General features: G+C 48.2%; 1 protein-coding gene across 1 annotated transcript; it reads left to right on the plus strand.

Annotated features, from left to right (window-relative positions):
* Positions 1–1,526: 1,526 nt before the first annotated feature.
* On the plus strand, positions 1,527–16,391 carry CD59 (CD59 molecule (CD59 blood group)). The gene is made up of 4 exons (XM_080687698.1): positions 1,527–1,616; positions 5,768–5,846; positions 9,769–9,870; positions 14,853–16,391. The coding sequence occupies exons 2-4, from the start codon at positions 5,780–5,782 to the stop codon at positions 15,047–15,049; spliced, it is 366 nt and encodes a 121-aa protein (XP_080543824.1). The 5' UTR covers positions 1,527–1,616; positions 5,768–5,779; the 3' UTR covers positions 15,050–16,391.
* Positions 16,392–16,578: the final 187 nt, after the last annotated feature.

A 16,578-nucleotide genomic window follows, 5' to 3' on the forward strand; every position in this document is an offset into this window, starting at 1 on the left:
GGCAGTGCAGGAGTAGTGAAGAGGCTGTGAAATTGAGATAACTAAATGCTGAAACAGACTGGAGTTGATTAGATGTGAGGGAGTAGGAAAAATCAAAGTTGATTCCCAGCTTTCTGGCTTCATTTACTGGGGGTAGAGGGGACAGAGAACAGCGGAACATTGGAAATGAGTTCAGATTTGGACACATTTGAGTTCAAGATGGCTGTGCCACATGTAGGTGGGGATGTCCAGTGGTCAGTTGGATATGGATATGAAGATTGAGAGAGTGGTCAGGACTGGAGAATAAATAATAGCAAACCATCTGCAAACAAAGTGGACGCACTAGCAGCCTTGGGCAAACTACGGCCCGCGGGCCGGATCCTGTTGTTCTTTCCGGTTCTCTTGCTCTCCCCTCGCTCCTTTACTTTGAATTTATATTAGTTCACACAAACACTCCATCCATGCTTTTGTTCCGGCCCTCCGGTCCAGTTTAAGAACCCATTGTGGCCCTCGAGTCAAAAAGTTTGCCCACCCCTGCACTAGAGTCTCCCAGGGAGCACATATAGCAATGATCCTCAGTCCCATCCTGGGGACTGAGATTAGATTATGTGTGGGTCATGGAAAAGAATCGCAGACTACAAGGTCAAAGAACTGGAAACAAAATCAGGAGAGATTGGCATCTCAGAATCCCGAGAGTTTCAAAGAGGGAACAGCTAATAGAATGCATATAAGAGAATGCATCTGAAAGAGCTTTGTCAACAAGCTCTCATTGGAAATGCATGAGAGTTTCAAAGAGGGAACAGCTAATAGAATGCATATAAGAGAATGCATCTGAAAGAGCTTTGTAAACAAGCTCTCATTGGAAATGCATGTTCAGCTGATTTAAGTGGAGCCAACTGAAGCTCATTTCCTGACATCTGTAAGCCATCAGAGGATCGTGGCAGGAGGAACACATCACGATCAATTATGATTTGCCCTGCTTGAATTTTACCTTGGCCTTCCCCTCCCGATTCAGCATAAGCAGCCGTGAGATGCAATATTTGCTTACCGTGATCCTCAGAGAATGTCTCGCAGTCCCCGACAGGTCAATGACCTTTTGTTCTCCTCTCCCCCCCATGACACTCTCATATTGATTTCAGAGAAGAAGGGAGAGGGAGAAAGAGAGAAAAACATTATTGAGGAGAGAGAATCATTGATGGGCTGCCTCCTGCATGTCCCCTGTTGGAGATCGAGCCGTAAGCCGGGCCCATGCCCTGACCAGAATCCATCCGTGACCTCCTGGTTCATAGGTCCGAGTCTCAACCACCAAGCCACGCCAGCCAGGGCCAATGTAAGCTTTTAAGCCCGTAACAGAGTTTTATCTTAATCCAGCCCTGGCCTTGGGTCTTTTCTGAACCTAAGCCAGTGGCTGCCCAGGGTCCCCGGGACGCCTGCGGTGCCCCCGGGGGCGTGGAGCCTGCAGCCTGCGCTTGTGTTGGTAACCTGGACTCCCGGACTGGGGCGCGCAGGGCGGGGCCGGAGCCTGGGCGGGGCGGGGCCAGCGCGAGGAGGCGGAGTCCGTGGGCGCCCAGTTATAAAGGCGGCCCATCCGCACAAACTGCGCGGCTCTGGAAGCAGGACCCTGCGTGCGCAGTAAGGTAAGGCCTGGCGGTGGACCGAACCGCGCGTGGAGCTCGGCAGGCACGTGCGCCCCGGGGCAGCTGGGCCCGGGCCGCCCCCCGCCCCAAGCGGGCCGTGCCTCCCCCGCCCGAACCGTGCCCCCTTGCGCGGGCCACCGTGCCCCCTTGCGCGGGCCTCCGCGCCCTGGAGACGGCCCCAGCTCTTCCCCAAACCCCGGGGCCGGGTGTCCTCCCGAGGCCCTGCCCTTCTCCCACCGGAGGCGCCTGGTTGCACCCTTTAAGCTCCCCAGAGAGCCCGGAAGAACCCCGGCTTTCCCTGTTTACAACAAAGAAAGGGGAGCGCGGGCACTCTTTCCGAAACACCCCAAATTCCGCGGGCCGTGCCCTCTATCCCCTCGGGAATATTTTCCTCGAACCCTGACCACGGAAGGGAAGCCCTTGCAGTTTAGGAAAAAGAAATTGCGCCTTGAAAGGAGGTTAACGCCACCCCTAAATGGTCACTGACCTTCTGCTCTTAACGGACAGGTCTAAACTTTGAACTTTAATAAACCGGGCAGTGCTGAAAACCAGACATTTTAAGTCCAAGCTTGGTGTGAGGTTCTGTTTTGTTTTCTTTTTTTTAACGTTATTTTTATTGTTGACACTGTTCCCGATGGAGGTTTTCTTTTCCTGGGCCGGCTTGGGCTTTGCTCTAAATAGGATCTGACAGCCGGCTTTTAAAGAAACGTTAAATCGTGACTTGAATGGTTTTTAAGGAGAAGCAGGTTCTTTAAGGACCCTGGAAAATGTGCCCACTCACATATTCCATTTCTCTGACACGTAGGAACCTTTTTGAAGAAAAAAATGGCTCCTCCGCTGGCCCCGCCCCCGCCCCGGGCGCCTGCCCCGCTCTGCGCGCGGGGGGTTGGCGACTCCGGGTCTGCAGCGCAAGTGCGGGCTGCAGGCCCCCTGGCTAGGGCGCCAGGCCCATGGCCCCAGCTCCTGGCCCAGGTTCAGAAAAGGTCCATGGCTAGGGCTAGAGATGAAGACCTTTAAGAAAAAATTTTAATTGATTCTTTGAGAAAGATCGATTTGTTCTTCCACATATACATTCTTTGGTTGATTCTTGTATGTGCCCTGAATGAGAATCAACCCTCAACCTTGGCCTATGCCAACGCTTTAACCAACTGATCAAGACCTTTAAAACCTAGGAAAGTTATGGTGTCCTTCAATTTGTTATTGGGAAAAAAGAAAGAAAGAAACTCCAAGACTTAGATTTCCCTATGTGTGTGGTGTGTTTTTTTTTTTTAACAATTATATTAAAATGTATTTCAAAACTCTTGTGCACATGCAAGCCTCACACTGGGCCCTCACCCTGGATAATCCTGAGTGAACTACTTACTGTCGTTTTCTTATCAGTAAAACCATAGAGCTTACTTTATTCCATGGTACAAGGACTAAATGAGATCATTCATGGAAAGGGTTCAGTTTGGCACCTGGTATGTGGGGACCAAATGTGGCTGTTCATAGTTCAGGTACCCATGTTGCCCACTGCGGACAGTTGACTCCCAGTTCTCCAAGGCAGGCACGCAGAGCTCAGAATGTTAACAGAGGGAGGTGGCAGCGTTTCCCCAAAATGTGGGGAAATTTGTGACCCCCAAAGCAGATAGGAAGTTGCCTTACTGTGGACCAAACATGCTTGAGATTTGTGGCTTCTGTATTTTCAAAGTAGAAACAGGAGATTGCTGAACTTGCTTGTACGAAAACATCCCATTAGGCTGAGTGACTTGGAAGATAAAAGCCCAAATGGAATGGGTTTTAGGAGAGGACAGTGGTTATCTAATGGAATTCAATTTGAACAGCTCCAAGTACAACCTCTTAAAAGGATCACATTAAAAATTCTGGGCCAGCTCTTAAACCTCAGCCAGGCGTTCACAAACAAACCCAAGCCCAGAGGTGCTTGAGTTTTTCTAAAGAAGATGTTTTTTGCCTGCCCCCCATAGCTTTGTGAAATATCTTCATTAAATGGTTGACTCTGCGAAATATCTTCATTAAATAGCTGGCTCTGCAGTTATAATCTCCAAGAGCAGGGCCATGAGTAGACTCCCTGTAATAGGCCTTCTGGAAAGTCCTGGAACACATTTCCGAGAAGGCCCTGGTAACAGAAGCATCAGGTTTGCGTAGTTCACGGAGGTCTGGGGTGGTTGACTCTGGCAGCAGGACCTCAGAGTGGGAGGGGCTGTTCATTATGATGTGGCTTTTTGTTTGTCTCTCCCTACTGATGTAGCAAACCTCCAAGCCCTTGACACTACTAGTCACCAGGTAATGTTAATAAGGAAGTTGTGAGTTACCAGACCCTGGTGAATAGAAGTGTTATCCACCCAACTGTGGCTTTGCAACTAATCTGTTGCCTTGGGACAGGTAACTTCATCCCCCAGGGCCTCCATTAATGAACTATAAAGTAAGAACTTCGGTTTTATCTTTGAGGACTCTGCCTCCAGTCTTAAAGTTCATCAGCTTTTGAGGCCCCAGGCTTCTAGGAACAGTAACTATACTCTTGGGCAGTGGTTGGCAAACTCATTAGTCAACAGAGCCAAATATCAACAATACAACGATTGACATTTCTTTGGAGAGCCAAATTTTTTAAATGTAAACTTCTAACGCCACTTCTTCAAAATAAGACTTGCCCAGGCCGTGGTATTTTGTGGAAGAGCCACACTCAAGGGGCCAAAGAGCCGCATGTTCAGAACATCCTGTATGGTTACTTCGGTTTCTGAATTTGTAGGGCCTGCCACGCAGGCCTCCCCCCAAGTTTGTAGGTTTAGCATGTGGTCACCTTTTTGTCCACAGACAATTAAAAATCTCCCTGTGTCTTGACTTCCTTAACAGACAAAAGAGAGTTTAAGGCATTCCAGCCCTCCCTCCTCTCCCCTGATGCCCACTGCTACACATCTAGGCATGCATGTGGTGAGGACTAGTCATCAGAGTTACCTGAGGAGGAAATAGGCCTCTGTGTTCCATCTTCAGCATAGTCAACTTTTAGTGGAGAAGACCAACAGCATGTTGCCAGTCAGTTACTGAATTTTCCCAGGGCAAACAGGATTAGGAAAGATGGCAAAGAGTCTAAGAACAAAGGCTGTGTATGTGACCAGCAGCACATTTCCCAGGAAAATCCGCCTGTCACGTCACAACTAGACAAAGGGAGGTGGAGACAACTAGAAAAGACAACCCATTTTTTTAAATGCCCCAATAGGAGACAGTAAGACCTAGGGGAGGTATGGGAGGGTCTGGGGACTGTTAACCCCGTAGTACTCAGCCAATGAGGAACCGGGGGATGGACTCTCACACAGTAGGGATAAATTGCCTGTGATCGCTGCTGCTCTGCCGTGCCTGCTCAACCAGACACCCAGTCTCGCAAGACTGCATTGAAGGTCTCATTTTCACCACACTTCATGTCTCTGAGTCCGTTATCTGAATTCGGACAGGTGAGCATTTCTCACTCCTGGAACTCCATTCACTTCCCCAGAGTGAGCAAGGAGGTGTTCCCATTATACTTGCGAAAGTGGGGAGCGGGAGCTTCCAGCACGCCGAGCTGTTGCCTCCTGTTCTGCTCCCGGATACAGGTTGGTGCCCTCCAGAGTCCCTCGTTTGGTCGGATGCCCTTCGTGGCATGGCCTGGAGAAGTGGCCTTCCCTAGGCTCCGGCGCAGCCAACAGCATTGGGTGCAATTACCGCAGAGCAGGGATGGCAGCCGCTGCGTTAGGTACTTTCCTCACGTTCTCAGTGGACCGAACAACCTTTATGGGGAAAGAGTGCTGTTCCACTGCATGGAGACAGGGTGCGAAGCTATTACAGGTCAGAGCTGGGATGGGGCCCGGGCGGCCCTGACTCTGGGCCCTGTGTGCTGTGACTCCCCACGGCTGCCCCTCTCACCAGCATCGACAGCATTTTTTTAGTAAGCTGAGGTCTTAGGGCAGGAGAGGGGACCGAGTGCTGCCCCCTCTGAGAGCATCCTTTGGTTCGTGGCACCCCACCTGGTAGATTTCCTGTGTTTTCTTGGCCTGCTAGCTCCTTCCCCATGTCTCCTGAAGCGCCCCCGCCCCCCAGACCTTCTAATTCCTGGTTTCTGCGATAACCAGTCAGTAGTCATTTGTTGGTTCATGACCATTCTTTGTGTGTCCTCCTTCCAGATTCAGTAGACAATGGGAAGCAAAGGAGGGTTCACGCTGCTCGGGATCTTGATCATCCTTTCTGCCCTCTATCGTTCAGGTGAGTGGTCCCGAGGGACATGGATCTCGACCATCTGGGCCCCCTTGGCCCCACGCTGCCTTTTTCTTAGGCCTCAGAAGACTGAGCTGATGCCACTGGCCTCAGCCTGGCTTTGGAGGCTTTGCCTTCCAGTGTTACAGGTCCAGGCTTGTGTGCCAGCTCCTTCCTGTGTTACAGGCTTGCCCGCAGCGGAGCACCTTCCCGAGTTACAGCCATTCCGGGTTACGGAGCTGCTTTTGGGGTGGGGGAGGGGCGGAGGGGGTACGCTCAGCAGCTTAAGTTTCACCCTCTCCCCACAAGCTGCTGGGACACCAGTGGACCCATCATTAGCGTGCTGTGCTCTGTCCTTCTGCCCCGACCTTTTGCGCCATGGAGAGGATGGTGCTCCTAGCAGCAGCTAATGCTTCTAGCATTTATGTGCCGATCGCTGTTCTGAACACTTCACAGTATTTACTGATTTAATCCGCATGTCAGCCCTATGGAGTAGGTATTGTTTTTATCTCCATTTTACTAGTACGGTTGACAAGACGGGGGCCCAGGGAGATTAAATAGCTTGTAAACTATCCCACGGAAGTGGCATAGCCCGAATTTGAACCCAAACAGCTTGGCGCCAGACCATCTGCTCTTAACTCCTGCACCGCCCTGCCCCCGCTCCCCGGCTCCTGGAGGTATTCGTGTGTTTCTGAGGCTTAGCCTCTGTGACACTGGAAACACCAGTGTGACTTGCTTTGCTTCATCCTAAGGATCAAGTTTTTCATTTTCTGCCTGTGCCGTAGTGGTCCCGCCAGTTTTGTGGGGGGGAGGGGACAGAGAAGGAAATAGCAGCGCATGAGCAAAAGAAAAAAGATAACCTGCCATGCTGGAGCATGTCTCACATATTAGTGGCTTTAGTGGCTACCGTATATTGCATGCCTGTTACGTAGTGGGGACTGTGCCAAGGCCGCTCTGATTGCATCCTTCCAGCCATCCCGTGAGGGGTTAGTGTTGTTAAACCCATTTTATAGTTTGAAGCTGAAGCAAAGAAGAAACCAGCACAAGGACACATTTGAATATGCTCTTCCTTTTGGGGGGCAGGGGCAGAGGTGGGGGGAGAAGGGGAAGAGAAGTGATGACTCATCTCCTTCCCTCCTCCCTCCCCACCTCAGCTGATTCTAGACAGGGGTGGTTGTAATGTGGCTCACCTACATGACAACACTACGTTACTGTCTGGATTCTTCTAGCCAGTGTATATTCTATAGTTAGAATAACCTGGTCATGCCCCGTTTCCAAAGGCTGTTGATGGCACAGGCCTGGGTCTGGGGCCATCAGCTGTTCTGTGGCAGGCCCCTCATCCGAGAGTCGGCATCTGGAGCAGACTCTTCTACCCAGGCTTAGTGAAAAGATCAAAACAGTCGACCGCTGACTTATTGCTGGTCCCTGACCTGGGTCTCCCCCATAATTTGTGCTATTTCCTTCTCTTTCCCACTCAGGACGATTAGAAGAATGACATGGTTAGACCAAGCTGTGGTTTCAGAACTGGCAGCCTTGGTTTGAGGCCCGTTCTCTCACTTAGCAGCTGTGTGAACCGGGGCAAGTTACTTAACGCCTTAGTCTTAGCTTCCTCTTGAAAAAATGGTGATGGGGATCACCGAGCCTGCCTCTTACAACAGTTCTGTGAAGACTGAGCGTCACACGGAGGTGCCCAGATGTGTGAACACTGAACGAATGTGTGAGCTCTGAACACTTCTGCACCACTGAACTTCCAAGCGTGAGCTTCCGGTCCTCTTGTCTCAAGGATGCTCAAGAAGGCGAATGAACTCTAGCTCTAGCCGAGAGAAAATTCGAGGCCATGGGCAACCAAACAGCCAGGCTAGAACAACCCCTCCCTCTTCCATTCTTTCCGCTCCTGCAGGCGCACACATCGGGAGCAGAGCAGAGAAGAGAAAAACGGCCTCTTGTCCCTTCTCATGGTAGCTCGCCCTCACGCAGGCATGACAAACCCTTCCTGGGGAGAAGAGGCAGAGTGGGATAACAGAGCCCTGCCCCAGGCATGGCAGAAGGCCAGTGGGAGGAAGAAGGTCATCTTCTCTAATTAGAAGAGGGTGTGTCCGCATGAATCTGGAGCATCGTCTTGCAACTCTTCTCTGCCTCTCCCCGTTACAGACTGTGAAATAGGAACTATCTTTTTCTTGTCACTGTTGATATAAAGTGAAAAAGGAAAAATAATCCAGCAAAAGCTGAAGTCTAGCTAGCAAAGAGGAACCCTAAGAACACGAACAGGAGCAGAACTGATTTTCACATCAGAGAACCAAAGGCAGTTTGCATCCGATGTAGCCGGTTCTCGTGTTCGGTGTCCCTGCTGACGCCTGGGTGCCCCACCTACCTGGTTTAAGGTGTTATCTCTCCCTTGATAATGTGTGTGCTGCTGGTGATGGTCAGCTGCTGAGCAGGGAGCAGCTTCAGTGAGGGCACCTGACCCAGAGGTCATCCTCTCTGTAGAGGCCAGAGCAAATGGTGAGGTTTTGCAGGCCAAGAGACAAATTCAAGGATATCGTGTCGGCTTTTATAGAAATAACAAGAGGAAATAAAATTAATACAGATTTTCAGTTGACAAAATTGGAAATGTTATCGCTGAGTACAGTTATTTGTAATACAGATCTACTAATGGGAAGAACAGAATTCTTTTTGGGAGAATAACATTGTGCTAACTTGGGTTTCAGAAATTAGTGTTCCCTCTCATCCAATTTGTCGCAAGTATTCATCTGTTAGTGCTGATCCGTAATGAGACGTTCTGTAGTTCATCTTCGAAAATGTCTTTTCACACAGGTAGCTACCACCAAATACTGATTACTAATCCATGGAAATGTGATTTCATAGAGCATATTTGTTGCTGGGAAGGCATTTATAGAATTTCGTTAGCTTATTCAACTTCCAGTTGAAATGCTTAATTAGAACAGTTATATGGATTTTTAAATACAGAAATTTCCTTTGCACTTGCATCAGCGTCCAAAAACTGTTGCTAGAATTGTAGTTTTGTTAGCAGGGGACAAGGGGATCTCTGGCCTGAGACAGTACTCTGCACCCCCAGTTCTTGTCTTGCTTATGGGAATAAATTCAAACAAGAGACAACAACAGGAAAAGCAGACAAGTATTTATTTGTAGGAAAGCGATACACTCAGAGAGGACCTGAGCGGGCAGGTTAGCTGGCTGAGACCAAACTGAGTGCCCCTGATATTTGGGAGTTTAGAGGATTTATACCCCTAGATTGGCATGCCCCTAGGCAAGGAGCTAGTCACACCCTCCCTCATATCTCAAAAAAAAAAAAAGGGAACTTTAAGATATAAGCCTCCTTCATCTAAGTTGGGGGTGGGGAACCTTTTTTATGCCAAGGACCATCTGGATATTTATAACATCATTTGCTTAATATAAGTCACTTAATGTAAATTTACGTTGCCATGAAAGAAGCTCCTAGATGTATTGAATTTCGAGTCCCACCTGTGGTTGCCTTGGCAGGGCCGGACCACGTGATTTCCCGTGCCTCGTGGTCTGCAGGCCAGATGTTCCCACCTCTGATCTAGGTCTAAGCCACGGTTTAGCTCCCATCGTGGAGGGGCTCTGAATCTTTCCAGCTCACAGAGGGGCTTGCTGCCTCCATTGTCTATTTTCAGTTTGTTACATCTCACACTTACTTCCTCTGAGGCCCAGCTTAGAGGTCAGCTCAGAGGTCAGCTGCCTCTCCCAGCCTCTCTCAGCTCATATCTTTCTCTCTGCCTACTCTAACAGTCTGAGCTTGGAGAAATCTACCTGCTGCAAGTGTGTGTGGGAAGGCAAGCATGCTGACCTCTGCCCTGTTGTCATGGAGATGGTGGGCTTTCTGCTGCAGCCAGGAGGGCAAGTCAGTGCTGGTCTACCAGACTCTGATGGCTTTTCTTCCTGATTCCAGGTCATAGCCTGCGGTGCTACAACTGTCTCAACCCAGGAGGTGCGTGCAATGTCGTCACCAACTGTACCGCTAATTTTGATGCATGTCTCTACGTCAAAACCGGTAAGAGCCTCCCCCACTCTCTCTCCTAACGGTAATGGGATGATGGAAACCCTATTCCAGTGCTTATTCTCTTAACAGCAATGCTGGCTGCCTCCCCGTCTTTTAAGAGCCTCCTGTGTGTCAGAGTCTGAGCAAGTGGTTAGGAATGCAAAGATGAAGAAAGGTGATAAGATTATGGCAGAGGCCTGTTTATTGGCTGTGTCAGAAATGTAAAAGGGGAAGAGTGTTCCTGAGTGTGAGTGACAAAGGCAGGTACCACCCAAGGTTTGTGGCCTCAGAGAGCAGGACGCTCAGGGAAACGGGGGTGGAGACTGCTAAGACTGCATTTCCCATATTGGTCAGGCTCTAGAATCTCTGTCTCCATAAATCTATTAAAATAGGATCTAGGAAGTGGTGGACAGAGGAAAGAAACCAGCAACGGCGTGCCCTCTTCTGTTCTTGGTGGATGTGGTTCTGGGTTGAATCTGTGTGGAAATGATACTTCTGAGGAATGGCTATGTCTGGGTCTCCTTAGTTAGGTAATGTGCACCAGTTGTATATGAGCACAGAGACCTGGTTCTTTCTTAACCTGCCACCAATAGGTTCTTTCTGCCCCTCTTTTATTTATAAAAGGTTGTGTGTTTGATGGTAGAGGTGGGGAGGAGCCGGGAAAAGGGAAGTAGACTAGAGCCAAAGTATTTTTTCCAGCTCTCAAATCCCATTGTTTCTTACCTCAATTATTAGGCTTTTATGTTAATTTTTTCCAACTTTATTAAAGTAAAAATGGGGTATATTTACGGTGTACAAGGTGCTGATTTGATGTACATATACATTATGATGAAATGGTGACCACAATCAACCTAATTAACACATCCATCATCCCACATAGTCACCTTGTTGTGTGATAGAGAACACTTACGATCTATTAACAAACTTCAAGTATACAATACAGTATTATTAACTATAGTCACCATGCTGTACACGGGACCCTCAGAACTTACTCATCTTAGAATGACTTGTTAAGCTTTAAAAATGCTTGATGTAAACAATGAGGCACACTTCCAAAAAGGCCAAAGTCCAGAACACTGACTTCACCAAATGCTGGCAAGGATGTGGAACAATAGGAACTCCCATCTATTGCTGGTGAAAATGGAAAATGGTGCAGACAGTTCGGTAGTTTCTTCAAGAAACTAAACATACTGTCACCATATGAGTCAAAAATTGTGTTCCTGGATATTTACCCAAACGAGTTGAAAGCATATATGCCCACCTTGACCGGCATACAGATTGGTAAGTTTTATTTATGAGTGCCCAAACTTGGAGCAATCAAGATGGCCTTCAGTAGGTGAATGAATAAATAAACGGGCACATCCAGACAGGAGACTAAAAAGAAATGAGTGATCAAGCCACAAAAGGCATGAAGGGAACTGAAATATACTAGTATTTTCCTAAGTGAAAGAAGCCAGTCTGAGAAGGCTACAGCCAACATCATTCCCACAATAGGACATTTTAGAGAAGGTAAAACTAAGGGACAGTAAAACGTCAGTGGTTGCCAGGGGTTAGCTGAAAAGAGGGAGGGGTGCTAGAGCACAGAATTTTTGGGGCGATGAAACTGCTCTCTGATACTATAATGGTGGATACATGTCACATATTTGTCAAACCCCTTAGAATGTACAAAACCCAGAGTGAACCCAAGTGTAAATTACGGACTTTGGGTGATAATGATGAGTCGCTGTAGGTTCATCAGTTGGAAAAAATGTACCGCTTTGGGGTGGGATGTTCACGTGTGGGAGGTGGTTTGGGGTGGGGGTGCCGTGGGAACTCTACTTTCTGCTCAATTTTGTTGTGAATCTAAAACTCCTCAAGGATGAATCTATTTTTTAAGAAGGATAACGTGAACCTTAATTTTCTTCTCATGAACGTAAGTCCCCTTACTTAAGCTAGACATTTTGGAACAGGTATATTCTGACCTTACCGTAAGGCAGGTACTAACAGAGCATCTAAATCCCCCTCCAGCTCTGGAGACATCAGCCTGGGAGAGGCAGGGCACACTCACATAAACACAGTCAGAGGCCAGGCACTGCATTAGAGAAGGCATTTAATTACTCGAGCCACCCCCACCCAATCCCCCGCTGTAAAATGGGAATGCCTGTCTCCTGAGGTCAGTGAAGCACTTAGAGGAGAGAATGGTATCATAGTGCTGTGCAGATTCCGTCTAGAAGAGAGGCAGGTTCGGGTGTTCCCTGAAACACTACTTACTGGCATGCTGGCCGGGTCCTGGAAGTGTAACCATGTACTTGGAGTCTGGCAGAAGTGTCTGGTGACGGTGTCAAGTGATCGTTGCCGTAACGGCCTGCTGAATGCGGGCACACTGGGGTGGTTGTGCGCTGTTGCCCGGTGAAGGTAGCTCAAGCCAAATCTTCAAAGAGAGTGGGGAGGGTGTGCCAAGCAGAGCGAGAAAACCTCTAACATCCCAGTGACTTGGATATAATCCACTTTTATTTGGGTGATTCTGATAGTGGCTTTGGTGAGAGACGAACTCTCATAAGGTTATTATGCAAATAAGATGATTCAAGTAAAGTGCTTGGCTCACTGCAGGACACTCCGTAAGTGGTTCATCGGTAGCAATGATTAATTCATTACTCTCTGTTCTCCCCAACCCTTTAGGCTTCCCTAATTAAAATTCTGTTAGCTTTAATGCGTTCCCAGTTCCAATGCCTGACCACTGTTACATAAAGCAGTAACTTGTCCTATTCAACAGCATCCTGTAGCACAGTGTTAGAAGAATACACTTAAAAACCCATGATCCAAGCATGTAGAGCCTCTGCTACACTTGCTCACACTTCACTGTGGGCCTCTCAGAGGTTTTAAGCCACCTGTGAAGAACAGCCCGAACTACCCCTGGGGTGTAGTTCAGTGAGTCACCCGGGTGGGGCAAATGGAGTTTATCAGGATTTGGCACCTGCCTGCACCTCTGCAGACTGTGGGAGGAGTGCTCAACACAGGAACACTGGCAGCTGTCCCTCCAAGCCCTTGTCCTGAAGCCACACAATTCAGTTTTCCCCTCTATGTGCCCTGGTGCCTTTTAGGCTGCTGGCTCTTTGCTGTAGCTTAGGGTGAATGTTTGCAAGTGAGTGAATCTGTGTGTGGGCCCTTTAAGAGGGTGCCTGGGTTGCCAGCAGCTCTCCATCTCACCAGATGGAATCCCCGCTGATCTTTACAGCCAGGTGTAGTGGAGACTCCTCTCCCAGCACTGGGGCTCCAGGCTGGGGGACCTGGTGTGGGGCTGGGACCCCTCACCCCTCGTGGGGTACCTCTGCAGCCAAGATATCCCTCCTGATTCTCAGCTGCTGCATGTGGGTGTGAGACCAGCCTGTTTCTCATCTCTGTCCTCCTATCAGTCTCAACGTGGCTGCTGCTTTATATCCTTAGTTACAGGAGCTCCATTCACTAGTCTTCAGATAGTTCTCCAGGGTGTGTGTTCTGTAATTTAGTGGTAATTTTGATGTGTTCATGGGAAGAAGCAAGCACAGCATTTATCTACTCCACCATCAAGACTGGAATTTCTCATTGTAGTTTTGATTTGTATTTTCCTGATGACTAATGATACTAAGCATCTTTTCATGCATTTATTGGCTATTTGTATAGCTTCTTTGGAGAAATATCCACATTCTTTGTACATTTTTTAATTGGGTTATTTGTATTTTTATTGTTGAGTTGTGTTTTATATATTCTGACTAGCCTCTTATGTCAGATATGATTTGCATACCTTTTACCCTCTTTTGTGTATTTCTTGATAGTGTTCTTTGAAGCATAAACGTTCTTAATTTTGATGAAGTCCAATTTATCTATTTTCTTGCATGTTTTTAAAACTTAGGCTCTTCCACATCAACACCTACAGGCGTATGTCATTACTATCCATATGAATATCATTGTATGGAGCTCTACAGTAATTTCTTTAGACACTTCTTTTATTAATGGGCTGGTTTTATAGTTTACTAGAGGCCCGGTGCACAAAATTCATGCACTCGGGTGCGGGGGTCCCTCAGCCTGGCCTGCATTCTCTCGCAGTCTGGGAGCCCTTGGGGGATGTCCAACTGACAGCTTAGGCCCGCTCCTCAGGGGAACATCCTTAGCGCTGCTGCGGAGGCGGGAGAGGCTCCCGCCACCACCACTGCGCTTGCCAGCCATGAGCCCGGCCCAGCTTCTGGCTGAGCGGTGCTCTCCCTGTGAGATTGGGCCAAAACTGGCTCTCTGGCATCCCCCGAGAGGTCCCAGATTGTGAGAGGGTGCAGGCCAGGCCGAGGGACCCCACCGGTGCACAATTGAAGCCGGGGAGAGATGCGGGAGGTTGGCCAGCTGGGGAGAGGCCGTGGGGGTGCTCCAGGGCATGTCTGGCCCTTCTCGCTCAGTCCTGATCAGCCGGACCCCAGCAGCAAGCAACCTACCGGTCAGAGCGTCTGCCCCCTGGTGGTCGGTGCACATCATGCGAGCAGTTGAGTGCCTTAGCACATCATTAGCATATTACGCTTTGATTTGTTGAACGGACAACCTGTCGACTACACACTTAGCATATTAGGCTTTTATTATATAGGAGGATTGCTGTTACAGATAGTACTGCAATAACCATTTGGGGGCATGTATCTTAACCTTTTTTACAAGTAATGTCATAGAGTAAAATCTAGAAGTGGAATTGCTGGATCATGTTGTGGGCATGTGTTTAAAAATCTTGGTAAGTCTCTTAAAACATCAGTATGATTGCCTGTTGCCTCCCCTCCACACACAATCCTACTGGCTCTGATGAGACTTTGGTTTTATGGGAAAGTTCCATTGAGAGCTGTATCACTTAACTGTTCCCCTTTGCAACCCAACTGGGATGCCCATTCTTGCCCACATGTCTCTACTCCACAAGGTCAGTTCCCAGGAGTAGAATTGAGGGCTCAAAGGCAGGTATGGAACTTTACCCACTTGTTTGCTTACCCTTGTGTGTGTTTCTCCCACAGAGACAAAGATATACTACCAGTGTTGGAAGTTTGATAACTGCAACTACAACTACCTCTCAAAATACTTAGAAGCGAAGACTCTGCAGTACGAATGCTGCCAGAAGGACCTGTGTAACAAAAGCAACGGTACAAGCATAACAGGGACCATCGCTCTGCTGGTGACCCCGCTGCTCACAGCGTTCTGGAGGCTTCTCTAAATCAATACCAGGAGAGATTCTCCTCACTCCCGGCTTCTGTGTATTCCTTACTTCCTGTGCTGCCACAAAAGCTTTCTATTTTCTTACTGGATCCTGTTGGGAAAGACCAAAACTAGCTTGAGCAACTTGGATAAGAGAGAGAGAGAGAGAGTGAGAGCTGGAAAACCAGACCTGTTTGCAGAGAAGGCCCCTCTGAGGGAAGAAGTTTAGGAGTGAAGCATGTGCCACGTTAGCTGGGTTAGTTGCCTGCTGCTTCCTCTGCTCCTTGCAGTAATAGCTTAACTAGATTCTCTGCAATCGGCACTTATTTCCCCGAGTGTTCCTTGGATGTAGTTACCGGTATGATCAGTGCTTTTATGGGGGCGGGGGGGCAGGCGTGGTTTGGAGCAGAGGGGTTCTTTTCACCAATCTCTTTCACAGGATGCTTTCATCGCCTCCCTCCTTTTATGGCCCCTGTGTTGCCATGTAGGCATGATGAATGTTCCAGATGTGGGCTGTCAGGGGCAACGAGATTCTAAATGCAGAGTGATTGGAATGACTGCTATATTCTCAACTAGAAGGTGGCTGGCAGAGTAGGAGATAGGCTTTCTAGGTGGCAAGGCATTGAGGCACCAGGTCTGCCTTTAGAGAGGTACCAGTGGCTGAAATCTGAATGTTCTTCTTTTCCTAAATTTTGTATGGACTTTGCTGTCTTTCCCTAAAAACAACGTAAACAATTAATGGTGTGTTAAAACTATTCCCCTCCCCTTTTCATTGGAATGATGGCATATTTTCGCTTTGTCACACAGTTCAAGACTAAATATTTGGACATGCTTTGCTACAAGTGATTTACAATATCGTGTGCTTATTTTGAGTATTATCAGTGGGAATACCCGTATGTGTATGTGTATTGTAAAAATACAGTGGGAAAACGTCATCACGAGCAGCAACAGGCCCACAGGGATGTTCTACCTGCCGCCATCAAGCCTGTGGTCTCCTAGCTGCCTTGTTTGTATGTGTGGATACTGGTGAATAATTCTCAAGATCTGGTAGACTTAATAACATTGATATTCTTATAACCTTGTCTGCTTTTAACAGCATGGCCTGACTTGCCGATGAAAGTGAGATTTCCTGATTAACATTTAAAAAAAAAAAAAGGCCTTGATTATGTAATCTGCGAGATAAAGCGGAATGAATGATGCCTTTTTGAAAATAAAATATAATCAAATGCATGCGTATGGTCCCTGGGCCTGGAAGGATAGCAGCATATGCAACATGCCCAATGCCAGGAGAGAGTGTGGGCGGTGCCACTTGTCTCCTGTTGATGCCGTAGACAAATAAAGACGTCCTCATCCAAACCCGGCATTCCCTTGCGCTGTGTTCCCTGTTGGCTCCGTGCTTTTCCTTACGTCATCTTTCATTCTGTTCCAAGACAAAGTGGTAGTTGTGACTCTTTCCTTAACAGGACTTTTTCTGCCCGAGGAAGTACTGGCCATACAGCCACTGGCGTGTAGGATTATCCGCCATAAAACTTGTCTTTGTCTAAACTA

Source organism: Plecotus auritus (assembly GCF_963455305.1).
Source record: "Plecotus auritus genome assembly, chromosome: 9".
Taxonomy (NCBI): domain Eukaryota; kingdom Metazoa; phylum Chordata; class Mammalia; order Chiroptera; family Vespertilionidae; genus Plecotus; species Plecotus auritus.